The sequence below is a fragment of the Lissotriton helveticus genome, chromosome 3_2 (genome assembly GCF_964261635.1).
Source record: "Lissotriton helveticus chromosome 3_2, aLisHel1.1, whole genome shotgun sequence".
NCBI lineage: Eukaryota > Metazoa > Chordata > Amphibia > Caudata > Salamandridae > Lissotriton > Lissotriton helveticus.
In genome coordinates this window covers 24,597,164-24,623,887 of record NC_136062.1, presented here as the reverse complement: position 1 = coordinate 24,623,887, position 26,724 = coordinate 24,597,164, and the positions used below count along the sequence as shown (strand labels likewise).

The 26,724-nt window shown below is 44.0% G+C and overlaps 1 protein-coding gene across 2 annotated transcripts in view; it reads left to right on the top strand.

The window, feature by feature from the left end:
- LOC144826433 (transient receptor potential cation channel subfamily M member 7-like) overlaps positions 1-26,724 on the top strand; it is a 1,864,676-nt gene that overhangs the window by 1,351,694 nt on the left and 486,258 nt on the right. For both annotated transcript variants that reach the window (XM_078684758.1, XM_078684759.1), the window contains one exon: positions 9,241-9,422. In XM_078684758.1, coding sequence (XP_078540884.1) covers positions 9,241-9,422 — 182 coding nt within the window. The remainder of the gene's footprint in view (positions 1-9,240; positions 9,423-26,724) is intronic.

The window sequence follows — 26,724 nt, the reverse complement described above, 5'->3', positions numbered from 1 at the left end:
GTTTTCAATATTGCAATACAGTAGCATTGCGCAAAAATTATTGCAAATGGTCTCAGTGCCCCCCCCTTTCTCATATGTGAGGTCCTATTTTGATCTAAAAGAAACTTTTTTGATGGATGTCGCATGGAACATAAATACAACATTTCTCTGCAAAGTGTCTGTAATAGAATCTTATACATCAATCACATTAAAAATAAGTTATAGCAAAAAGGTATTTAAAACAATCTGTTTAAGAATTATTAAATGCCATCAGGGCAAGACACTCTGCAGGACAGAGTTAGCTCTATCTGGGGGATTCTGAAAGGCTGGGGCACAGGACCAGAGTCCACTTTGCCCATGCCTTAAAACGTCTCTGGTTTCCATATTGTTTTGGGTCTTGCTAAACTTCATTACCTACTTTAATCACACATTCCCCAATTACTCCCTACCTTTTTTCTCTGCTTTCAAATTCTAGTCACTAAGTGTTTGAAAGCTCCTTCTATGGCTGAGCTTATTTTCACAATAAACATTTCTGGTATAAAAAATATTATTGGTGACTACCCGCATGTCCTCAGTACAGACACATTTCAGCCTTTGTTAAGCAAGCCAATAAGGAGATGTGGGGTATAGCAATGAGACCAGTGTTTCTTTGTTGCAAGAGGGTGTGTTGTTATCGTCTGGAGAGGGCTATTCAGAAATGCCTTTGCAGTTTTTCTGCAAAGACACTGTAATGTGACAGTTCATATTTCTGGTTATAATGTGTGAAGAGTGCTGACCTGAGCTATGTCTCATATAGAAAATGTATTCCTTTTTCTTCTGAAAAGCTATTTGTCACAGCTCACAATAGCCTACAAATAGGCACCAAAATCAGTCAATTCATTCTAATTGATATCCATCTTTTCTGCCGCAGCCCCATTAAACATGTCTTCTTTGCAAGAAATAAATTGACCACAAGTCTGGTCACTATCACTGCCTTGTCAACTTATCCAGTATTTTCTGGACCAACCTCGGCAACCACATGTGAACAAGACCTCTATTACCAGTACTAAAGTGCTTGTGCTCACTCCCTAAAACATGGTAAAATTGGCCTACCTCTGATTAGCATTGTCATTTACTTATAAATCCCTAGAAAAATGGTGGTCCAGGTTGCTTGTTTCTGGTCCAGGGCGGACTTGGCTTGGCAGTTTGGGCTGGACTGTTCCCATGGGGAGCAGCGTCAAGACTCATTTGCAAATGGCTGGGTTCAAACTGGGGTGGCATGGGGAGCAAAAGAATGATGGAATAAACCGAGATCTTTGTGACTGGAGTGATTGTTCAGCATTCTTTCCATCAAATGTTCCTGATACAAGTGGGCCTGCAGCACTTATTGTGCCATCCTCTTAAGTAGCCCTACTTACAAGTCCCTAGGCTGCACCGTGCCTCAACACAAAGGACTACAAACTATCCAATTGTGTCTGCAGCCGGGAGGCTGGGATTTCCAAGCACTTCAAAGGGAATCTCTAGAGACTTCTCCTACTTCATATAAGGCAGCAGGTAAAACATAGAACCCTCAGACCCACTGTTCAGTACATCTTTGGACATGTGGAAGATTCAGGAGGGCTGCTATGCTACTCTGATGCAAGGAGGACTGCTGCTCTGCAGCACTGCTACTCTGCTTCCCTGCTACTCTGCTACTCTGCTGCCCTGCTACTCTGCTGCCCTGCTCCCGGTGTGAAAAGGACTAGATCTGTATCTTGAATACAGGTCCACCAGAATTACTCCAAGGGCTAGTTGGGTGGCCTCCTCATCAGAGCCCCAGGGACAGAAAAAACTCCAACCACCTTGAACTCAGCACCTGAACTCTGTCTGCTGTCAGTCTTGCCCCCGAAAGTGGTGCCACCCCAGTAAATGTGGGCCTGAAGGTGCTCTGCCAGCTCAGCTGTAGTCTCTTGGACAGAACCGAAGCAGCGCAACGCATCTCCTCCCAACTCCACATCATAACCGTTGCTGCACAATGCATGTCTGATGCAGAACCTTGCACTGCAGCCTGCAGCTCCTCGGAACTGCAACTGTGCTACGCTTCCCCAATACAGACCTCCGCATTGCAAGCCTTCATCAACAGCATCCTCGAGAACGCAGGGTCTTGCATAGCAAGCTTAGTAGACATCTTCATTGGAACAACCGCGGCACACCGCATCTCCAACACAGGACCTTTAAATGGCAGCTCACAGCTTCTCAGAACCCCTGCTACATGACGCATCCTTAATGCTGGATTGCGCAACACTCTGCAACCAAATTGTACGGTACTTAGCTCAGCATGCCTAAATTGGTCCCTGTATCTGGCCCGTGCTCCTTTAAGCACTATTTTTACCTATAAAAATGGCATCTCTGGTTCTACTAAGTTGATTTTTGTCATTTTGGTGTCAAATAATTTATTAAAATGTACCTTTTTAAAAACTTGGTATGGGAAGTTGCTTCTCCCTTATTACTGTTTGAAGTGCTGCATAAAATACTTTACACATTGCCTCTAAGATAAGCCTGATTGCTTTGTTTGTACCAAGCTACCAGAGGGTTAAGCACAGTTTAATTTATGGTTGTTTGTGACTACACCATCATAGGAATTGTGGTTGCTGCTTGAATATGGTTTCACCCTCCTCAACCAGTAACACAGTTTCCTAAAACTAGCATGATGCCTTCTTTCTCATCTTCATAATCAACAACTGCCACCCCTAAGACTAGCTTACTATTGGAGGGCTTCAGTTTGGGATAATGCAGTGATAACTACCGTAGTAGATTTAGGAGAAAAACTCCTCCCTCAGGCCCTTCATTGAGAGTTAGACATTCACCTCATATCAGACATGCAAGAGCCAGACAGGATACTGCGAATGGCACCTATTTCTTTCCTTTTTGCTGCCATGCACAGGAATGACCACCTGTGGGTCACAGTGGAAGATGAAGATCTAGGAAGTGGCAAATACGATCCATCTGCTTACTATCAGACCCCTTGATCCATATAGTCTGCAGGTTTCCCCTCCCTAGTTTCGTGGTGTCCAAAAAACAATAATTGGAATAATTCTAGTAAACATTTCCACACTCACTTCTTGGCTGCAACCTGACTCCACCCTTTTTTGCACTGCAACAGGTGCTGCCAGTTTTACCAGTGGTTTCATAATTTACTAGTATCCACTTTAATCATATTGGGTTTAGTGAACAAGAAGGTACCACTGCTTGTTATGTCATCCCCAATGCGTGTCTGGCATTACAAGATGGCAGACAAAGGTTTCCCACAGTCCAGAGTATATGAGAGAAATATGATTAGGTTAGTTAGAATAAACACATTTGTGGCAATGCAGGTCAAGGTGTTAATGGATGGAAAGACTAAAGTAACCCATAGCAACGGTTTGCTAATTCCCGCCCTGCATATTCATAGTCTTATGTAATCTCTTGATCATTCAAAGAAGAAATGGACTGTAAATGTCCATGTGATCTTCAAGGGAATCCATTGACTGAAAATCTTTCTGTTTTGAATTCAAGAACCAGACACCTCAATCGATTTAGATCATTTTCACTCTGGAACATCTAGAATATGGGCCTTGAGATCTTTTATATTAGTCTACAGACGAAATGTGCAAAGTTCCTCACACCTCATTGCACATCTTACAGTTCAGATCAGTGCCAATTCAACTCACTGTATTGCAGCTCAGTGACAATCCTGCTGCAGTGTTAGGTGCTGTCCCACTCAGATATAGAAATAATGTGGGTGAGGACTCTATGATGAAGCATGCCACTAGGAACCCGCTCGCCTTTTGATTATATGAATTTATTATCTGGGAACTGTTAGAAATGCGGTTCTTGGTTGGCTGAGGTATACTCCCAGGCCAGGCAGGAATCCTCCCTCTAGTAAGCTGGTACTCTCTAAACGATAGCCTGTGCTCACCCTCTGGTTACGTGGCACAGAGCAGTCAGGCTTATCTAAAGGGAAACTGTGTAAAGTATTAGTGCGACACACATACACACAGCAAAAAAATGAATACACCACAAAAAGATACCATGCAAGTTTGTAAAAATATATTATTGTATGGTCAACAAAACAAGACCAAAATGATAAAAATCCAATGAAGTCTTTTCAAGTTATGACATTAAAAGGCATAAAAGTAAACACAGTGTTGGAAACACATTTGCTTCAACTAGGTTCCTAATGGTAATGCTAGAAAGAAACAAATGGTCTTACTTAACATTGGAGTGCACAAGCCATACTCCAAATGTCTGCGGTGAGTACATTTATGGCAGGTCCCTCGAGACCGGCATATTTGAATTGCAATTAGCTGCCCGTGATGTCATGCAGGTCGTTGCAGAGACCTCGTTGTTCACAGTACCTTCGTCTCATGCAGCGGGGATGTTTCGATGTGCAGCGTTGGTTCTGAGCACATGGGCAGACGGAGGTGGTGCAAAGAAGCTTCCCGTTGTCAAGGCAACTCAGCAGGGCTGTGTCAGTGTGCACCGTTGGTTTTGATCACGTGGGCGGACGGAGCCGAGGTGAAGAAGCTTCCTGTTGCCAAGGCAACTTGGCGGGCCGCACTGAATGGTCTTCCTCTGTGCTATGGCATATGTTGGCAGAATCGGGGCGCTCTGTCTCAATAAAACAGAGAGCTCAGTCTTGGTCAAGGCAGCCAGATGGGGCTGCGCTGTAAAGGGGTTACCCTCTGCGCTGCAGTGTCTTTTGCAAAAACTCGGCTTTCAATTCTTAATAAGTGAAATGCTCATTCTTTTCCCAGAGCACCATAGCGATTCAGCGTGCACTTGTCTTTGGCTACAGTACAGCTGCCAGATTCACGAATGGCAGAGTCCCATGGGAACAGTAGAGATGGCCCAGAGATTTTAGGAACAGGGGGAAAGCCAGCTAGCCCCTGGAGATAACTTTTGCAGAAGGAAGAGTCCAGCTCTCCTACAACAGTCAGAGAGCAGCAGGCAGTAGGGAAACAATCAGAAAAGCATTCCGTCTTGAAAAGTATTCCAGTTAAGCCCCTTAGGCAGCTCAGCTGCAACCCTGGCAGAGCTTAGTTACAAGTCCAGGTGTGTCTGATTTGCTAGTATCAGAGCCCTAGTACTTATACTTAAAAGTGCCTTTGATGAAGGGCATGACTTCTAGTGCACAAAGATCCCTTTCAACCCAGTCCTGTCTTCTAGGCTAACTGTGGAGGGTGAACCAGTGCGTTGCGTGTGGACAGGATATTATCTATTGAAATGTAAGTGTCAGCCCCTCCCATTGCCTCCCTGCCCAGGATGACCCATCAGAAATCAGATGAGTGCTCAGAATTCTTGTGTTTGTAGCTATCTAGAGGTGTCACCCAGCCCAGACATGTATTGGAGATAGGCTGCAAAGTAAACTGAGATATAAGTACAGATAAATATCCACTTTCTAAAAATGACATTTCTAAAACAGTAAGTTCTTGAATTTGACTGTGAGGCATAGAAGTGGCATCATTGTGGGTAACACCGGATGAGTGTGCTTTAGGCCAAGACTGAAGCGAGACAATTAAGATACGCTGAAAAGTTATTTATCATCTTAGAAGATAGACCTCCATAGAATCTGTTGAAATAGCTGATCCTGAACTTCTCCACAGATGCAACTAGTGTTAGATTTAAATGATGCGATACTCTTTCGTCTACAAGAGGGAAACAGATATAACCAAGCTTAGCTCTAACAAAGAATTGACACAGTTCTAGCTAATCATCAAAAAACCGTTATGACAAATCATCTGTGTAACTCTTTTTGGGGGTAAATCCGGAGGGGCAGTGTATTTTAAAAAACTAATCCACAAAATCTTCACCATATTAAGTATCCCCTTAAGGAATAGGGCAATAGAACGTATTCAGGCTACAGGGAACCCCGCAGAGGATGTATCTAAGGAAAAGTATACTCCATTGTAAATCGAATGATTTTTAAGCATCTGATGATGTTGAGAGAAGCACACCAATTCTGCATGTTGACTGTGTAGACCCTTCTATTGGTCCTTCCAACCGAGCAGCCTAATATTGGCCATCCTTTCGGTATTCTGCAGTTCCTCCACTTAATCCTCCAAGCTGGTAATGGAAGTGATGGCACAACTCTATAAGCTGGCGATTGTTATTGTCCTCTCGCGTTAGCATACCTCCAGGTCTCTTTCTTTACTAGGTACACCATTGACACCTCCAAACTTGACATGCTGGTTAACATAGCCTCCAGCCTATTCTATACCACTCTGATTTTGACTTCAAAGCCACCCACTGTCTTATGGAGACACTTTGCTGGCTTCAACAGGACCCTCATACTGTCAAGTTTGAAGCAAAATCGTGTATAGTTTTCTCCATTTGATTCCCCATGCTACACACTAAGACTGGTGTGGCAATAATGTTCCTTTGCTGCACATTCTCCAGGTAAGGCCTTGTACCATGATGGGGCAGCTTTGATAGCCTTCCCTTTTGTTAGTCCCTAGTAAACAATACTATGATGCAATATCTTGAATATCTTGATATGCCATGCTGAGGAAGGTATGTCTTCCTCCAGATCCCCTTGTGGAACTCCTCATCGGGCCTTGCTGTGTGAAGGTGCTAAAACTAACTGACCCACTAGAGGACTTCCTTGTCAAACTTGTCCCACTCTGAGCTTTTTCCGCCAAAACCAATAGCTAGAACCAGACTTCATCCAACAGGTCAGCTGCTTTGAGAGGGCTTTCTCAGACATTGCCTGCAACCTTGTTCCGCTGGAAGATTTTGACTTCCATTTCAGACACTAAGTCTTATGGTAAAATATTTGACTGGTGTATCTGACCCATGCTCCATTGCAGTTGGTTTTAAATCATGTATTTGCTATTTTCTCTTAAATATATAAAAATGTTTATCTCCAGTTCCCCGAATTGGATTTTTGTTGTTTTGTTTTCATTTTAATTTTAATATATTTTTATAAATTAGGGTGCGATTTTTATTGCGTTGTGTTTTTGACTTTTGAACTGTTTTGGTATTTCTGCATAATTGACACATTTTCTCTAAGTTTAGAGTTAAATTATTGAAACCTTTGCCTGGACCTAACAGTACTTCTGGTGGGCTATCACTGCACACAATTAATAATTCACTTTCATACAAGTCTCCTTGGGTATTGTGTAGAAGCCATCTTGGATCTTCAGAGCATACCACAGGGTTCACTGTGCTGCTTATTTCTCCTGTTTTGTTGTTTCCTCACAGATCTCACTTCCCTGAACCTAAGAAGCCTCACTCCATACTGCACATAAATGATGCATCAATTTATCAGTATCTCTCTGAATGACAAAATCGTTGAGGCAGGCAGCATTGCAACAAAGAGCGTGAAGAGAAACATCGAATCCATAGATAGTGTAATCCCACACTCTTACCTCAACAAGTTTGTCTTTAAGACAGGAATGACAGAGATTAGATTCTGAGGCCCCACAGGTCCTTGCTTAGAGCTAGAGGGACATGGTACTCTGCCACAAACCTGGCAGAGTGCCATGACTGCCAAACTTGTGGTTCCCCGGCTTAATTTAGAGTCGGAGGAGCTGCCATGTTTCTGACAACTGAGACTCCTTTTTTTGGGACAACAAGGAAAAGCTTGACTGTCCAGAAGAGGAAAACACCTGAATGGCTTTCTCACAGAGAAAAAAAACTCCCACTGAATCAGTGGAATTTGTTTTTTTGTTTTTCATTAACAAATGCCCGCGTTGGGCATTTGTTTTGGAGAAGAAAAAAATCTTTGCTCAATGGGAGCATTGAATATGGCAGCCACATAGCAAAGCTTCAGTGCCTTCAGGAAAGTCTCTGTGGAAACGGCCCTGCTCAAGGCAAAGAGAGGTCCTTCTGCATGACGTACATCTCTAAATAAGGCGGGCTATATCCTATCCGGCAGTTGAGCGTACCTCTCCACTGACCTGGGAGATTGGAGAGTACTCAGAACCCTATGTAAGCCCCAGAGATGGCAGCCTTAAACATATGAGTTGGAAGAGCGTGTTCACAAATACTTGACAAGGCAACAACTAAGCACCTACTTGGGCATAAACTGTGCATGGTGTAGTTTACACGTATAATTCTTGAAATTCCTGAATTATAGTGTTTATCTATGTTTGCTATCAAAAAAGTTGAACAAATGGGATTGTACAGGGCTTTTTATGGTGTGTTAAATGGTTTCTCGTTGTTAGGTTGACTCTAGGCTCTGAGTTTTAAAACTGTCATGCTTTTTGCACTGCTACAAAAAATCTGTTGGTCTCAGTAAACATAGGGTTTGATTGGATACAATTTGACTGTGTCATAAAGAAACTTAGACTTTTCCCTTCAAAAACCTAAAAATATTGGCAATAAATGCAGAATTGGTTCCTCCGTGGGAGCGGAGCAGCATCGCCCCGCCACACTGCTGGGCAGAAAGCATCAAAAATGAAATGTTAATAACATTATTTTATTGCCATTATATTTTTGACACTTTATGCCAGCAAATGGAGGGCAGGGCAGGGCCAGTGCGCCACTGCTGTAAATGATTGGCAGCAGTGAGGAGTGACCACTAAAGTTTGTGTTTGTATGTTGGTTTGGCCGGCTACCTTGCTATGGCCAAACTGACATGCGCAATTGAAACCTTTCCAACCCGGCTGTGTTGGACAGCTTGGTTGGAGAGTAGGCACGGACCCACAGTGCCTTTTTGAAGAGCGGAGCCAGCACGCTCCAGCCAATCAAGACGCTTTAGAACACCGTCTCGATTGGGTGAGGGAGTTGGCTGTGGGCTTTGCGTTTGGAGGACGTGCTGCAGAGTAAGGAGGACGTGCTGCAGAACATTGAACTGCAGTGTAAGGTAAGTGATTTTTTTTATATGTGCATATTTATGTTAATAAATATATTATTGTGTATTTGTTGTATAAATGTGTATGTTTATATATGTTATGTGTATAACCCCCCCCCCCCATGTCATTTGCCACCAACCACCGTTGAATAAATATAAAGTTACTATTATAAAACTGTTTTTGATCACTGGAAGAAAAGTTTCGGTTTACAAGTGTAAGCTGCCTTTTACTTCCAATGCCAATGATAATGTTTCTATGTACAATTTACCTTTCAACAAGATTTATGGTTGTACGTTTCTGTTTGATTCAAAACAGAGTTTTTTTTCAACCCCTATGATATTTGATCCCTGCCATCGATAAATTGCAAATAAAGCACGCTATTTTGTGCATACGATAGTATGCAGATATTCAAAACAATTGCTGGCGTTGCACATCAATTTTGAACACTTTTTTTTCTCCACGGCAGCAATGTTTATCTGCAAGGGAAGATGATCTCGAATATACTATGGAAGTATCAGCGCTATCACGACATCATGACACATCTTGAAAAACCGGTCCTGCCTCCACCCCTCATCATCTTTAGCTACTTGTCCTCCATTATATCTTGTTTATTTCGAAGAAAAAGGGAAGTCACCTCACACAGACCAAGTAAGAGCAAACATTTTAATATAATGTGTTAAAATCATCCTTGATTTTAGTGTCTCAAATTGATTTACATGTTTTGTTGTGCACGATCTGTGTAGTAATATATAAAGCGAAATGTCCACTCTGTCAGCGCTCACATTGGGCACCCAATCAAGTGGAATAACAGTCTGCAGACTCTTCTAAAAAAGAACTTTTTTAAAAATGTCCTGACCGTGAATAAGTTATCTTGACCTCTCAGGTGTTGGGGCAGTTTGTTCCTAAGTTTGGCACTGAGAATCCTGACATTTTTATTACTCCATTTAGCTGATTTGAACTTGGGTACAATCAAACGTGTTTTGAGGCAGAATGCAGTTTGAAATCCTGTTTATATGCTGGAAATCTTTGGGCTAGGCATGTAGCTGAGAGGTTCTATGCAACAAAACAGATTTAAAGCTGTGCCTGTTTACGTTCTGATTCCCTTCATAAATGTGATCATATTTTTGTATCAAAGATCACCCTTAAGTTACCTTTTGAATATGTTTTGGATGAGATACTCAGAAAAATAGCTTTGGAGTAATCGATGCGAGAATGGATTCGTACACTGATTACTGAGATCTTGTAAGCCTTAGTGAAAAAGAAAGTATATGATTGAGTGCAAAAATTATAAAACGAATTTTTCGACATTGCTCGCACATGAGCATCCAAAGAAATCTCAGAATTAACCGGGTCTCCCAACTGTCACATCTCTGACACAGGATTAGGGCGGGTAAGGGGGCGGGTGGGACAATATGGTATAAAGATGTCCTTATGTTTCTGAAGAGGATGGCAATGGAGAATCACTGCACTCTTATCATAGGCTTTTCTGCAAATAATGTCTTATTGCCGCAGCTTATGTATTCCATGTTTGATCAATGAGAAGATCCATCTACACATCAACAACTTAAATGTAACATTGTTTTTACTTCAGGAGGGATCAGTTTGTTTAAGACTTTCAAAATTCAAGAAGCGTGTTTCCTACCTGGGATATCCATGTCTTCTAATGTTTTTGTGCTGATAAGCAGAGGTTGCTCATGAATGGAGATTCGCACACGGTCTGCTAGAGGTTTTATATGCTCTAGGGATGCCTTAGGAATAAAATAACCATAGATGGTAATGGGGAGGCCAGATCAGTGAAATAGAACCCTCAATCCAAAGTGTGCTCAAGACACTAAAAGAAGATAAGCAGTGTGCTGTGCGCCAAGGGCAATGTCGCACCGCTGCATCATTTTTTATAGCACCAAACACCATTATTATGGCATTTCAATGTAATTTCTGTACGGTCACTTTTTCCTGTTCTCTGGAAAGAACTTCCATCAATGATCAAAGAACAATTGCTTCATAGTGTATGTTGTGTTTTTTTGGCATGTGTTTAGTAATGATTAGCATTACATTTCTAAATTGTTTGTATACTGTAGTGTCAAAGTAAAATAAGTTTAACCTTGGAAGATTTTTGTATTGTGTGTGTGCCGAAGGACTTGTAGATTTTTCTCTTCATTTGCGGTATTATCTTTTGTTTACATATCAAAATAAAACACAACAAGAACAATTTTGACTTCTCCAGGAACTCTAAGTGGAATGTATAGTGCATCATGTGCTGCAATGAGTTTAACTGTTTTTGCGAGTTGATTCTTTGCTGCAGCATCTACATGTGTGGACTTTTTAAAGCATTTGTTGGGCTGGCCCTTCTGCAGCTCTGTTTCAGGCTTACTTGTTTGTGGGAACCAAGTAGTTTATCTGCTGTATCTAATATATTTACATAGCGCTGTAGGACCCAGCAGGATTTAGGTGTGTGATAGAGAACAAAGCGTTATGGTGAAGATGACAGATTCAGTAATGGGCACTGTGGCAAATTACAGGTCAGTTTACTCAATAGCCAGGATACCAACCTGAACAGTATTGGTAACAGAGCAGAAAAAGGTTCACCAACACTTATTGGGAATAGTAGAGAGGGAACTATCCTGCTCTTGCTTAATCAGATTACAGATTGTTGTGATCACTAACCTGAAAGTCTGCAGAGTTTTATACTGCATGAACGATGTGAAATCCCTATGCCCTCCTCTGACTGTCGAGAAGCAGATGATGTTGTGAGGTGAGCTGGGTGAATGCGGTTTTGGAAAATGGATTGATGATTTCACTGGGAGGTGTTGGTTGTAGAGTCGAAGGAACATGACATACTCTTGGCTATTGTCAGAAAGGTAGGGAACACACGAGAATCTAGTGTTCACTAGTTTATACCCACCTCTGGATCGCCTATATTTGCTCCTTCTCATTGAATCATTTGGGTTTTTGAGATTTCAATCACCTTCTACTACTTTAGTTTATTTTAACAAATGGACCACAACCTCAAGTTAGATGAACAGCTACAGAAATATTAGTTAGTAAATAAATGCTTCAGTTACTGTCCCTTTAAAAGATAAATCAAATCACTTTGCAGTTTACCTTCTCTTAATGGCTAGGGACAGGTCCTGACACCAGGCAGAATGATTGGGTCTAGGGACAGCTCTTTGGGCACCTTATTGCACATTAGCGCTGAAGCAGTATCGACCCTGTAAACAGATCCTGACAACTTTCTGCTCCTGAGGCCTAGATTGTGAGCCATCGTGTTATGTAAGGTGAGCAATTATGATTAATATCTTTGCAAGCCACGCTGCACAGTCTGAATTGTATATGAGCACTGATAAGAAACCCTTTTATCTCTGATACTGTTGGAGGGACGAGGTCGAATTTGTATGAGGTGAGGAAAGGTCTTGTTGCTCAACCCCAGGTTATCAGAAATGCTAAACATATTTGGAGAATAGGCACAAATCTGTGGCATTTCCACGCACTCCACGCAGATTTGCGATTCCTTATTTTGCACTCAAATTTGTGACATACATCCCATTTAGCGAAAATGAGTTCGCAAACGCCGATATACGCAGAATTTCGGCGTTTGTGAACCCATTTGAGCGTCATACATATGGCCCTTAGTGGTATATAAGGCAGAGATGTTGAACACTGGAGAAAAGTCCCACCATCAACACTAGGAAGGGTCTGCACTTTATAAAATGATCACACTGCAAAAATCTCTTTATATTTTGCAGAACACACCCTATGAGATTTCAAACTTCTGTTTCCAAAAGGTCAGTAGTGTGACAAGATTTCTGCTTTGGGACAGGGTCATCCCTACGATAGTACTGAATGCGCTGATTAAGTCTCCAGATGAAGGGGGCATAGCCTTACCCGATCTAAACCTTTATTACTGGCCACGCAACTCTTTATGTAAATGACAATTTGCTACCTCACAGGAACCCTCACTTCAGGCAGACGGTAGGGCAATGACATCTAAAGCATATCCCAGGGAACTATATGGTGGAGGTGTGGTGAGCCAGAACCAACTCCGATGGCTACATTTATCAATATTTGGAGGAAGGCCTATCAAGCATTAGGATGGCATGGTAAATTTACACTAGAAACACCCCTGTAGGACTTGCCCATGATACCAGCCTGACTAGGTTGAGGGGATTTCGCAAATGGGACCTCCTGGGCATATCTAAAATAGGGGAGAAAGGGGGCCCTAAAGGCCTGATAACATTTGAGAAACTTCAGCAACAATATGAGCGAGCAGACACCCAGCACTTTTGTTGGATACAGCTTGCTGTGGCCAAATAAGGGCACCTCCTCAACCTGATAAAGGATCAATCTCACTAGAAATAAAAGATCCTGACTACACCATTACACAGGAAAACATACAGGGGTCCCTGGTTAGCCAAAGAATTGGAGAAAAAGGTGCTTGCTACAAATTAATACAAAGGGGAGACATCGCTAGCCCTTAAATGCCATAACCACACGTATAATAAATCACAATAATAGAGGAGAATAATCATGAAACAACTGTAAAATGATGTATAGAAAATTGTACAATTTATTCCAGCAATTACACATACATAAAAAAACGTTTAGGTGCCGTAAAAACAGTTAAAAATGTACATATGTACACAGATAATATTTTAAAAAGTCATGAACACAAGTTGCCGACGCAGCGTTTCGGTGTTATGATGCGACCTTCATCAGGACAAATTCTAGTTTGGAAAAGAAACATTCAATTAGACAAAATTTACACTCTTTTCTTTTTTTTACATGGTACAGGAGTAACATCAAATAGAGGTCGATATCAGACAATATCCAGTTTTTATTAAAATAAGGGCACATTACTATCCTCTTTTTATTATGCGTGTGGTATGGACTTGGTGATGAGGAACAAATGAGGGCTAATGGATGTTTAAGGAATTACATATGAACTTGTATTTCCTTCGATGGAAATCTGTGGTCAAGATGTATGACTTAGTCTATGGAGTAACCGCTCTGCAGTAAATGCTTGAGCAGTCACCAGGTCAGCAAGACTTACGCACTTGGGTGAGACTAGAGAAACCCGTGTTTTAAATCGTTAATGGCTTTTTACGAAGAAGGAAACGGGTGAATAATATGGCGTTTTGCAATTTGATACTGCATCTTGAGACAACGATCAACCATGGCTGCAATAAGCACCAACGATGAGCCACGGTTGGTACAAAGGGATGAGTGTGATTTTAGGCATGGTATGGATTAAAATGATAGTTATTGCATTTGAGTTAAAACATTCAGAGCGAACATCGATAATAACGTAGATGCCTGATAATCTCTCTAAGTGAGAACTTTGACTAAAATATTAGTAACTAAATAGAGCAATAATTCTTTCTCTCCAGAGATTGATAAATAATTAAATCGGTTCTGGCGAAAACAGAGAAGGTCGCAACAATTAAACCAAGCGATGTACGAATAATAGGAGTACCATAGGATCTAGTCTACTACAAGTATTTCTGACTAGATTCCCATATCAGTGGGTAAGTAGTACTCAAGAATTCTCTAATTCTTATACTAGAAACACCATGATTAAATCACTAAGAACGATTATGTCTCCCTTTTTTTCCCGTTTTCTGGTTGCCTCAAATCAGGATACCTTGAGTATCATCATAATAAACGGTGGCTCCCTTGACTCTCAAACACTGTTCCTAACGGACAAGGTAAATACAGTATGATCAAGGAACTAAATTTAAGTAGCGTATCTAGCGATCTATTGGCCCATTGAATAACAAATGTATTGCATTTTCTGTCAAATAGGATATCAAGAATCCTCAACCAAATTACCAATTGAGAAGGTAGTTGTTACTATAAGCAAGTAAAGCGATAGTGGATTTTTGAACGACTAAATAAAATACATCGAGTTTTTAAGGTAAATTCTGCTCTAATCAAGACAAAATTTATAAAGTAATTTAAAAAAAAACTGCTTAAAGGGTAATATCACACCTTACTTTCAATCGTTTAGAAGTTCTCAATCATCTGGAGATACTATACCATCATATAATAAATTGACTGAAAGGATCAATGAAGAATCCATGAATTATACACAAAGGATTGATCCATTCCCCTCATAAGGTACTATTAACCTTCTATCGAGGTGCTCTTTATTAAACTCCATAGACTAAGTCATAAGTCTTGACCACAGATTTCCATCGAAGGAAATACAAGTTCATATGTAATTCCTTAAACATCCATTATCCCTCATTTGTTCCTCATCACCAAGTCCATACCACACGCATAATAAAAAGAGGATAGTAATGTGCCCTTATTTGAATAAAAACTGGATATTGTCTGATATCGACCTCTATTTGATGTTACTCCTGTACCGTGTAAAAAACAAGAAAAGAGTGTACATTGTGTCTAATTGAATGTTTCTTTTTCGAACTAGAATTTTGTCCTGATGAAGGTTGCATCATAACACCGAAACGCTGCGTCGACAACTTGTGTTCATGACTTTTTAAAATATTATCTCTGTGTACATATGTACATTTTTAACTGTTTTTACGGCACCTAAAAGTTTTTTTATGTATGTGTAATTGCTGGAATAAATTGTACAATTTTCTATACATCATTTTACAGTTGTTTCATGATTATTCTCCTCTATTATTGTGATTTATTATACGTGTGGTTATGGCATTTAAGGGCTAGCGATGTCTCCCCTTTGTATTAATTTGTAGCAAGCACCTTTTTCTCCAATTCTTTGGCTAACCAGGGACCCCTGTATGTTTTTCTTGCATCACTCCTCGTCCCCGATTGGATTCTGTAGGAGACCTCCCTTTTTCTTCTTATCTACTTGATACGGTTTGTTAACCGGGGAGGTGTTTTGATATACCTCAGAGCATTTCCGCTCATAGGCCAGTATGGAAGGCCTCAAAACGCATAGTTACAGTGAGGATCAATTCAATAAGATCATCAATGGCACTATAAAAAACGTAACTACAGTCAATGTTAATAACAGTGACGAAGAAGAGTGGCGCAATTTGTGGAATAATAAAAAGAGGATAATAAGAACAGACTTGCACTCTGATTTTTTAATAGATTATTGTAAAAATGGGACAATCCCTAGAGGCCTCCAGGTGACCAACGAACCTGGTATCTTCATTAATAACCAAAAATTTATAAAGAATTGGACCCTTGTGGCCAATAGATGCAGCCGTGATTGGATGCTTTTAATAATAGAAACGGCTACAGACATTTTAATTATAGAAAGACAGGAAATGAAAGACTTAGAAAAGAAACTAGAAGAGAGTACTGCTCTGGATGATGCTAAAAAAAAGCTTGAGGACATCCAAAATGATGTTAATGGATACAGGGATTATCTCATAAATAAAAAGAGTAATAAACTGAGGAAAGATATAGAAAAATACAACCCTGAACATGTCTACCCCTACCTCCAAAAAGACTATTACGAGCGACCTAGGGAAAATCCCCAATATCGAAGACCATGGCAACAAAACCAAGGGAAGAACTCCCAAAAAAAGAAGGTCAGGTTTTTTGTTTTTTTGAAAATTGTTTTATTGTTGCATCCATATAATCATAATCACAAGAATGTAAATTCGTCGGTGCAGCTTCAACATTCAGCTACAGCCAACCCTTAATGCAACTCTTTGTTTTAATTAAGTAACCCTCAACTGTAAAGGTCATTAAGTGGAAGTTTGGCACAGTTCAATCAATACATCGTTACATTAAGTAGAAGCAGTATAGCGGTCAAGGCTCTTCACATCACAGGTTGCACAACTATTATCTCAGCCCTGAGAGCACTGGAACCTCTGGGGCCCTCCTGGCATCGCCCTCTTCCACCTCCCGTCCCACCCCTACTCCATGTCATCGTCTTCCCCTGAACTATCTACGTCCTCCTCTTCTTGCAATGGGTCACACAGATCCCCCCTATATGTGTTCCAAGGTGACCAAATTTTGTTCCATTTACGTGGGTTAGCTCTTTGTTGATAGACCGCCCTCTCTACCATCATAAGCATGTCCATGTTTCTGCACCACTGTGCTAGGGTCGGTGTTTCGGATGCCCCCCACTTCTGTGCTATGTCTCTCTTCGCCAACATCATGCCGATGACCACCCATTTTCTTCCATGCGGAGTCAAGTTGTTCGGGCCCCACACATTCAGCAAACATACCCTCGGGTCTGGTGTGATTGGGAGTTGTAAAGTCTGGGCGACCGTGCGTGTTACTCGCCGCCAGTAGTCCACCATGCTGGGGCAAGACCATAGGGTGTGGAATAGTGTGCCTTCCTCCCCACAGTGTCTTAGGCAGTATGGGTTATCTGCTCTTTGGATTTTATGTAGAGTCGTGCGAGTGTAATATACTCGGTGTAGAATTTTAAATTGAACTAGCCTAAATTTCGCCGAGATACCGGCTTCTTTGGGCGATGCCAGAGCTGCATTCCAATTCGTCTCATCCAACTCCCCTATCTCGTCCTCCCACTTCTCTTTTAGTTTCTGCAACGGGTCGGGTAGATTGTTTATCAGTTTACGGTAGGTGAGGGAAGTAGCACTGGCTTCCATGTAGTCTGTGAGTAGTCGGTCTTCCAACGGAGCCGACTCCGGGATATTAGTACCTGGCTCTATTGCCGTCATTAGTGCGTGTCGAATCTGTATATAGCGGTATGTTTCATTAATGCCCATTTCATATTGTTCCCTCAGAGTCTCGAATGAAACCACCCCATCCTTCGTCCACATGTCCCCCACCGTGGAAATCCCGATGTTGTCCCACTGATCAAACCCTTTACTGTGCCTCAGATTACCCAGGATCTTGGCGTCCCACAAGGGTGTGAGTCGTGTAATCACTCCCTCCCATTTTAGTCGTGTTTGGGCTTTATGCCATAGCGTTACTGTGTGTTTGGTCGGGCCGCTCAGCTTTGCCGTCAGTCCCTTGTTATAGAGTGGGGCCAGAAGGGTGTTTGTTCCTAGTTGACGTCTGTCTGCTAAGTATGCCGGGTCGTCTTGTGGACCATGTATCCATTGGTTGATCACCTTAAGGTGAGCTGCCCAATAGTATAGTTCTAGATTGGGGAGTGCTATCCCCCCACTGTACCAGTCTCTAATCAGTTTCGAATGTGCGACCCTAGCCAGTTTATTTCCCCACAGTAGGCCAGACAGTTGAGTTGATATCTGTCGGAAGAATGACGGTGGGACCATCGCTGGCGTATTTTCCAGGACATATAGGAAACGGGGCAGTGCCATCATCTTGAAAAGTGCCGCTCTGCCTAGTAACGTTAATGGGAGGGTTTTCCAATGACGCACGTCCGATTTCAACCTTTCGAGCAGCGGCCTAAGGTTCAGGTCCTGAAAGGTCGCATGGTCCCGTGTAATTTGGATCCCTAAGTATCTGAAGGAGACGGTCTCTATTATTAATGGGCAGTCATCACTTAGGGTCGGCGGTGTACCGTGTAGCATGTAAAGCACCGATTTCATCCAGTTAATTCTGTACCCCGAGGTTGTCCCATGTCTCTCACACAACGCAAGCAATACCGGAATACCCGCCGCTAAGTCCATTAGGTAAATTAACATGTCATCGGCATATAGTGACACCCTGTCTTCCCAGCCGCCTCCCCACTGTATGCCTCGCAGTAACCGGGTGGTCCTAATGATAGCGGCTAAAGGTTCCAGCACTAAGGCGAACAGTAACGGTGAGAGTGGGCACCCTTGTCTCGTACCTCTCGCTAACAGTATTTCTCTCGAGATGTGGCAGTTTGCCGCCACTCTTGCTACTGGGTTTGCGTACAGAAGCCTAACCCATGTTATGAATTTCGGGCCGAAACCCATATGTTCCAGAACCGCAAAAAGGTAGCGCCATTCTACCAGGTCAAACGCCATTTTGGCGTCAAGCGAGAGTATCGCCGCTGGTTCCGACAACAACGGGGCTCGTGCCACCACCCCATGTAAGCGTCTGAGATTCATCGCCGTACTCCTGCGTGGCATAAACCCCGACTGATCAGGATGGATCAGTTGCACCAGATGGGGCAACAGTCTGTTGGCCAGTAATTTCGCCAAAATTTTACTCTCAGCGTTAAGGAGGGATATTGGGCGGTATGACCCGCATTCTTCAGGTGGCTTGCCGGGTTTTGGTATCGCTATTATAGTTGCCGCACGTTGGTCGGGCGGCAATTGTCCCTGTTCCAGACAGTCCTTAAACATGTGAAGTAGGGGTGTAGAGAGCGTCTCCGACATGGCTTTGTACCACTCAATCGGTATCCCATTGGGGCCTAGCGCTTTCCCTGAGTGCAGTGCCGCGATAGCTATCTGTATCTCCTCCACGGTCAGGTCCGCTTCCAACTCGTCTCTTTTGTCTTGTGACAAGGTGCGAGTGGGTACTCCTGCGAGGGATGCTTCTGCCATCTCCCGCGTAACATCGAGTTCAGGGGAGTACACTGTTTGAAAATGGTCTGCCAGGAGTTCAACTATCAGTGATGGACGGGTCCGTGTTACCCCTGCAGGATCCTTCAATTGCAGTATGGCCCTCTGTCCCCCCCGTTTGTTCTCTAACCAGGCAAGGAGTCTACCAGCTTTTTCCCCCACGTCATATATCCTGTGTGCTGTCGTCGCTATGTTGTCCACTACCCTGCGTCGTATATGATCGGAATGACGCTGTTGGCACAGCCGGAGCGTGTGCAGCGTGGCCCTCGTCGGGCCAAGCTCATGGGCATTGTTGGCCTCGGCAAGTTTGTCTTCCAGGTCTAGTAGTTCTTGTTTCTGTGTGCGCTTGTAGTTTGTGATATTGGAGATATCCTGCCCTCGAAGAACCGTTTTGTAGGCCTCCCATAGGACAGTGGGAGAGTCTACCGACCCCTCATTTTCTGCGAGGTATGACCTCGTACCTTTCTTCAGTGCTTTGGCTACTAGAGGCACTTTAAGGTACCCCGGGTAGATCGGGTAAATGCGTTTTCGGGTCTGTTCAGGGTTGGAAAGAACCAGTATCAACGGGGAGTGATCCGAAATACCCCTTGGCTTAATTTGTACATCATCTATAGTGAGGAGTCCGTGCCCTAGTGTTAGGAAATAGTCGATCCGTGATAGACTATCATGGACCGCCGAGTGATATGTGTATTGCTGGTCGTCCGGGTGGAGCTGCCTCCAGAGGTCTACCAAGCCCTGTGCTTCCAAGAAGTCATGTAGCCGGGAGGGCCCGGGGGACTGAGTTCGCATCGGGAATCTGTCATGTGTGTTGTGTGCCACCGCGTTGAAGTCCCCTCCTAAGATGAGGTCCCCTTCCGGTAGTTCCAACAGGAATTTCCCTAATTCCGGGAGAGCGACCGTGTGCAGTGCCGGCGGAATATACACCGAAACCACATTTAGCGGTCTCCCCTCCCACTGCCCATGTGTCGCTGCAAAGCGTCCCTGCGTGTCTATTTTCGTGGACTGGACTATGAATCTTGAGGAGTGGTGCATTAGAATTCCTGTACCACGTGACCCCCTAGTGAATTCAGAGTGGACGATCATACGGTAGCCTTTCCTGTCCAGGGCCTGTGTTGCTGTGCCTGTTAAGTACGTTTCTTGTAGTAGGATCAGGGCTGGACTCAATCTTCGTATACTCTGTAATACTAATCCTCGCTTGACCTTGTCCCCCAGGCCCCTCACATTCCAGGTCAAGAGGCTCAACGGTGTCACCTGCCCCATTATAGAGTCCCCCCTCCCTGCGTCAGCTCATGTGATGCGTGCCATAGTGCCTGTGCTTGTGAGTACCAGTGTGTCGTATCGATTGAGTTCGAGTGAGTAGCCAGAGTCCTGCTACACTACGCGCGTGTGCCATGTATTTCCAGTCTTGACCAGTGAAACATTCCAGTAACTGCAAAACCACCCAACCCCCAACACCCCCCACCCTGCCCCCCTGCTAAACGGACTTGGAACTGCCCGCCCCCCCAACTCAGCAGAGTGCCTGATCCCAACCCAAAACACAGTACTTGTTCGCTGGGGTGAAGGACTCTCCAGAGTCGGCGGCCCCCTCCCTTGGCCACGGGGGATCTCTGCCCAGTGTCCATGGCGGCACGCCAAGTCAGCGTTACTTTTGGCCTAGAAGGCCACATCAGGAAGTCATTGTTCTTCGTTATCTTCTGTTTCTGGTATGTCGTTCAGAGGTGAGTGTGAATCTGCTTCTCCTCCGGATGACTGGGAGCCCGGACGGGATCCGCTAGTGTGGTGCTTGTTCCACCTGTTAGAGCGGCGAGGTTGGCCCGCTGGCCTCCAACCCTCCAGCCATTCCGTAGCCGCCTCCGGATTGTCGAAAAACCATGTTTTGTTGTCTGCCATTATTCTCAGCTTGGCTGGAAAGAGCATTGAGTAGGGAATCTCTCTTGCCCTGAGTTCTTTTTTAACTTCAAAAAATGTTCTCCTCCTCCGTGCGACCTCCGCCGTATAGTCCGGAAAGAATGCCAGTGTGGAGTTCTGGATTCTTATGGGGGGTGAGTTCCTTGCTGCTTGTAGGATTGCATCCCTGTCCCTGAAATTGAAGAGCCGAGCTATTATTGGCCTTGGGTTAGCGCCTGTTTTCGGGCGTCCCCCGGGGACTCGGTGCGCCCTTTCCACTGTGAAGAAGTCCGAGAGACCCTTGGGCTGGAGGCGTTGCTTGATCAGTTCTTCTACATATAGGTCCATTGCTCTCGTGTCCTCCGATTCCGGAACCCCTATTATACGGATGTTATTCCGTCTCGAGCGCCCCTCCTGGTCATCCAGCTTGTCACGCAGTTCTTTGTTTTCCTTTGAGATCCGTTCCATACTTATTTGCAGTTCTGAAACATCTTCCACCAACGACTTGGTCACTATTTCCATTGTGTTAACTTTTTCTGTCATCTTATGGAAGTCTGCACGTATTAGCGTGGTTTCCGCTGAGATCGACCCCACTGTTGCCTGCACCTGGGTGAGGGCCCGCATCACGTCGTCCAAGGTCGCTTTTTTGCCTCCCGCCGCGTCCGTGGTTTTGCCCACCTGTGCTTTCGCATCTGGTGGGGAGGGAGAGTTTTTTTCATAGGCGTATTTTTCGAGACGGGATTGTGCGGCTCCGCCTTTCAGTCCTTTACCGGCCATCCTGGCGGTTACGTCTGTCACGTCCCGCAGAGGTAGCCCGTTGCGGATAATGTCACCAGTGATGTTGATTCTGTCGGGGGGCAATCCCTGTGGAGGCCTTCAGCTTTGTTTAGCGGGTCGGCCGAGCACACTGGCCGCTGGGTGACTGACTTCGTCCCCCTCTTGCTGCCAAGCCACTGGTGGGTACGATCCTTGCCTTCTGCCTCTCCCAGCCAGCCGCCAACCCACAGTCTACAGAGCGCTGTCACGTCGCCCGAGGTTCCGCTGTGGCCCCGCAACCACGTTCACTCCGGTGCGCGGTGCCCGCGGTGCTGATAGCTTGTGCGAGGCAGCCCCCTGAAGTCGATCCCGCCGTGTCCCTTCCTGAGCAGCAGTGGCGGGCGCTGCCTGTGGTTGTTGCAGGTTCTATTCCGGCGGTCCTCTGGTCACAGCAGGGAGTCACCAATGAGTCTGTTTCTGGAGGTGCGTGTGTGGCACTCCTCAAACGCCGCACGCGGGGGCCCTGTCGTCCGCCATGAACACCGCCCTGTTGCAGAGCAGAAGCCTCGAGGTGTGTGTGTCTATGCCCCCGCGCTGGAGTCCGCGGCCCCACTCAACACCGCTGCACCTGAGGGGGTGCGGGGCCCCGTGAAGATGGGTTCGCGCTCGGGAGGCAGCTCCTCTGCTGCGGCGACTGAGTCAGGGTAAGCGCCGGCGTGCCACCGCCTTCAACTGCGCCCCCGCCCGATGGGTTGTTCGGGACCCGTGCCCTCTCTTACCGGGTTTTCAACGGCCTGTGCGACAACTTCGGCCGCCCTCCGCCGGTGCTCTCGGGTCCCGCGCCGGCTGGTGCGGGGCTCCCGCTGTCACCCACCCCGGGCTCTTTCGTGCTCCGCGTCTAAGATGGCGGCTCCGGCCCCGGAGGTTGCGGGGCTGTCCGCCTCCGTACGCTGTCTGGGTGTGCTCCCGAGTAGCCAACAGGGATGTCTGGCCCTCCGATCCCGGGCACCTTAAGGCCGATGTCAAAACTGGATCGCTGCGTTCTCTGTTGCTTCGAGCTGGTCTTCGGGCGGGCGCTTCCGGTGCTGTCTCGCCCTGCCTAAAGCACTTCCTGTCTGCTCACCGCCTCAGGCAACTCCCCGGCTCCAAACCTTCTTAGCGGCCAGTGCGGGCTTTACTCTGAACTCTGCTTCCCGTCTTCGGATTTTTGTTCCGCTTGTCTCTGTTTGCGCCGCCCGGTCCTGGGCGTCGGTACCTTCCCGCAGGAGATTGTAGTGTGACGGATCAATAGTCGGATCGACGAGGAGGCCGCTTCAACCGCGGAGCTCGCCTTCTATGCTGCCGCCATCATCGGCTGCTAGCCACGCCCCATCGAAGGTCAGGTTTTTTTATACTTCTTACACAAGTTCAGATTCAGAAACAGAAGTAATAGGAGAAGGACACAACCATAATCAGAAGGATAAAGAAGCAACAGGGGCTCCACAAAGAGATTCACTCTCTTTTTTAGAACAGCGACAACATTTTGCACAAACACGAGGGAGGACCAGAGGGAGAGGCAATTATACCCCTCGACCTCAATACAATCACAGGTATCAAACCAGGAGCCAGAAAACTTGGGATATGTAGAAAAGGCTCCGGTTATTAACCTAGGATTAAAAGAACTATTCTTATAAACTACCCGGGTAGTCTGTACCATTTATAGGCCCCCAGAGGACCTTTTAAGAACTGTAACATCCAGAAGCTCCCAGGAAAAGACGCAATCTCAATGGGCTAATCTTTAAAAACTACCTGAGTAGTCTTGGTCGTGAAATTAACAAAATCGGACATGATCCGAAATTGACCATTATTTCCAAAACATAGGAACTTCTGACTTCTAGCGAATAGTAAGTGGCTTTTCCTTACTAGACGAGCAAAACACAAGGAACTATTTCATAAAAACTATTAGTTGAGCCCCTTCATCAATAAACACGCAGAATTGACGCGATAACCAGTAGCCAACCCATAAAAACTACTCGTGTAGTCATCAACAGACGCGCAGGAAGTGACGCGTTAATTAGTAGCCAACTCATAAAAACTACTCGTGTAGTCATTACCACAGAATGACGCGCAAAAACTAATTAAAATACAATGGACGTCTGGTGAGCATGATCCCGGAGTGATATATAGTCTCGCGAGTTTAACACTCCGAATTCATTCGGAACCAGAGAGACAAGAGGAGCAGGGAGGCCGAAGTATATTTCCAAGGTAAGAAGGGCCGTCGTATTAGAATAATCTCGGTCCCTTGCACTTTGCCGCTAGCGTTAGATAGTTAGGGTACCGGCAACGGGAATTGTAACCGCTCTGCAGTAAATGCTTGAGCAGTCACCAGGTCAGCAAGACTTACGCACTTGGGTGAGACTAGAGAAACCCGTGTTTTAAATCGTTAATGGCTTTTTACGAAGAAGGAAACGGGTGAATAATATGGCGTATTGCAATTTGATACTGCATCTTGAGACAACGATCAACCATGGCTGCAATAAGCACCAACGATGAGCCACGGTTGGTACAAAGAGATGAGTGTGATTTTAGGCATGGTATGGATTAAAATGATAGTTATTGCATTTGAGTTAAAACATTCAGAGCGAACATCGTTAATAACGTAGATGCCTGATAATCTCTCTTAGTGAGAACCTTGACTAAAATATTAGTAACTAAATAGAGCAATAATTCTTTCTCTCCAGAGCTTGATAAATAATTAAATCTGTTCTGGCGAAAACAGAGAAGGTCGTAACAATTAAACCCAGCGATGTACGAATAACAGGAGTACCATAGGATCTAGTCTACTACAAGTAATTCTGACTAGATTCCCATATCAGTGGGTAAGTAGTACTCTAGAATTCTCTAATTCTTATACTAGAAACACCATGATTAGATCACTAAGAACGATTATGTCTCCCTTTTTTTCCCATTTTCTGGTTGCCTCAAATCAGGATACCTTGACTATCATCATAATAAACGGTGGCTCCCTTGACTCTCAAACACTATTCCTAACGGACAAGGTAAATACAGTATGATCAAGGAACTAAATTTAAGTAGGGTATCTAGCGATCTATTGGCCCATTGAATAACAAATGTATTGCATTTTCTGTCAAATAGGATATCAAGAATCCTCAACCAAATTACCAATTGAGAAGGTAGTTGTTACTATCAGCAAGTAAAGCGATAGTGGATTTTTGAACGACTAAATAAAATACATCGAGTTTTTAAGGTAAATACTGCTCTAATCAAGACAAAATTTATAAAGTAATTTTTTTTTAAACGGCTTAAAGGGTAATATCACACCTTACTTTCAATCGTTTAGAAGTTCTCAATCATCTGGAGATACTATACCATCATATAATAAATTGACTGAAAGGATCAATGAAGAATCCATGAATTATACACAAAGGATTGATCCATTCCCCTCATAAGGTACTATTAACCTTCTATCGAGGTGCTCTTTATTAAACTCCATAAACTAAGTCATAAGTCTTGACCACAGATTTCCATCGAAGGAAATACAAGTTCATATGTAATTCCTTAAACATCCATTATCCCTCATTTGTTCCTCATCACCAAGTCCATACCACACGCATAATAAAAAGAGGATAGTAATGTGCCCTTATTTTAATAAAAACTGGATATTGTCTGATATCGACCTCTATTTGATGTTACTCCTGTACCCTGTAAAAAAAAGAAAAGAGTGTAAATTTTGTCTAATTGAATGTTTCTTTTTCAAACTTGAATTTTGTCCTGATGAAGGTCGCATCATAACACCGAAACGCTGCGTCAACAACTTGTGTTCATGACTTTTTAAAATATTATCTCTGTGTACATATGTACATTTTTAACTGTTTTACGGCACCTAAAAGTTTTTTTTTATGTATCTGTAATTGCTGGAATAAATTGTACAATTTTCTATACATCATTTTACAGTTGTTTCATGATTATTCTCCTCTATTATTGTGATTTATTATACGTGTGGTTATGGCATTTAAGGGCTAGCGATGTCTCCCCTTTGTATTAATTTGTAGCAAGCACCTTTTTTTCCAATTCTTTGGCTAACCAGGGACCCCTGTATGTTTTTCTTGCATCACTCCTCGTCCCCGATTGGATTCTGTAGGAGACCTCCCTTTTTCTTCTTATCTACACCATTACACACACATGCCACTGCCCAAATATACATTACACTGACAACTAAAAGCCAGGCCCCCCTGGAGGCTCTTAGATATAAATCGTAGGTGGAGCCTTACTTTATGATAGATTACATAATACTAGTTAGGTGTGATCATTAGTGGGTGTTCTGTTTTTTCAGGCGGATAGTTGGTTAGATAGTCGGGATGAGATTAGGTAATTTTAAATTACAGGGTTAGTGTTTTAAAGAGGAGAGGTTGTGATATATAATATGAGGGATCAGAAAATTGTAGAATTATAACAAGAAGTATTATGGTAGACAAGTGTGAGGCAGAGGAGGCTACGCTCAGAAATAGAATGCATGTAGAGGATGGAATGTACAAGGAGAGGGTCACTCTGAAGAAAGAAAGGAGAAGGATCAAGCGGCAGGAAGTCATGATCACTTGTTAATGCAGGATATTAGAAGTGAAGTGTGAGAAAAGCTTTCTGAGATAGCAAGCAATCAGATGATGTAAGCTGTCGAAAGAAACAATCTTATACATAGTACTCCGTTTCCGAGGCAGACAGCTTAAACATGTGATTCCGAGGGTACACATCATTTAAACATTAAGAGCACTAGACTGTTGGGGGCGTGGCTTGAGCGCCGATGGGAGAGGCGGCGTGAGCAGATAGCTCCGTACCGGATCCCAAAATTATCCTGCTAAAATCTCCTGACACCTGGTAATTTTGAACCAGCGAGGGTCGGAACT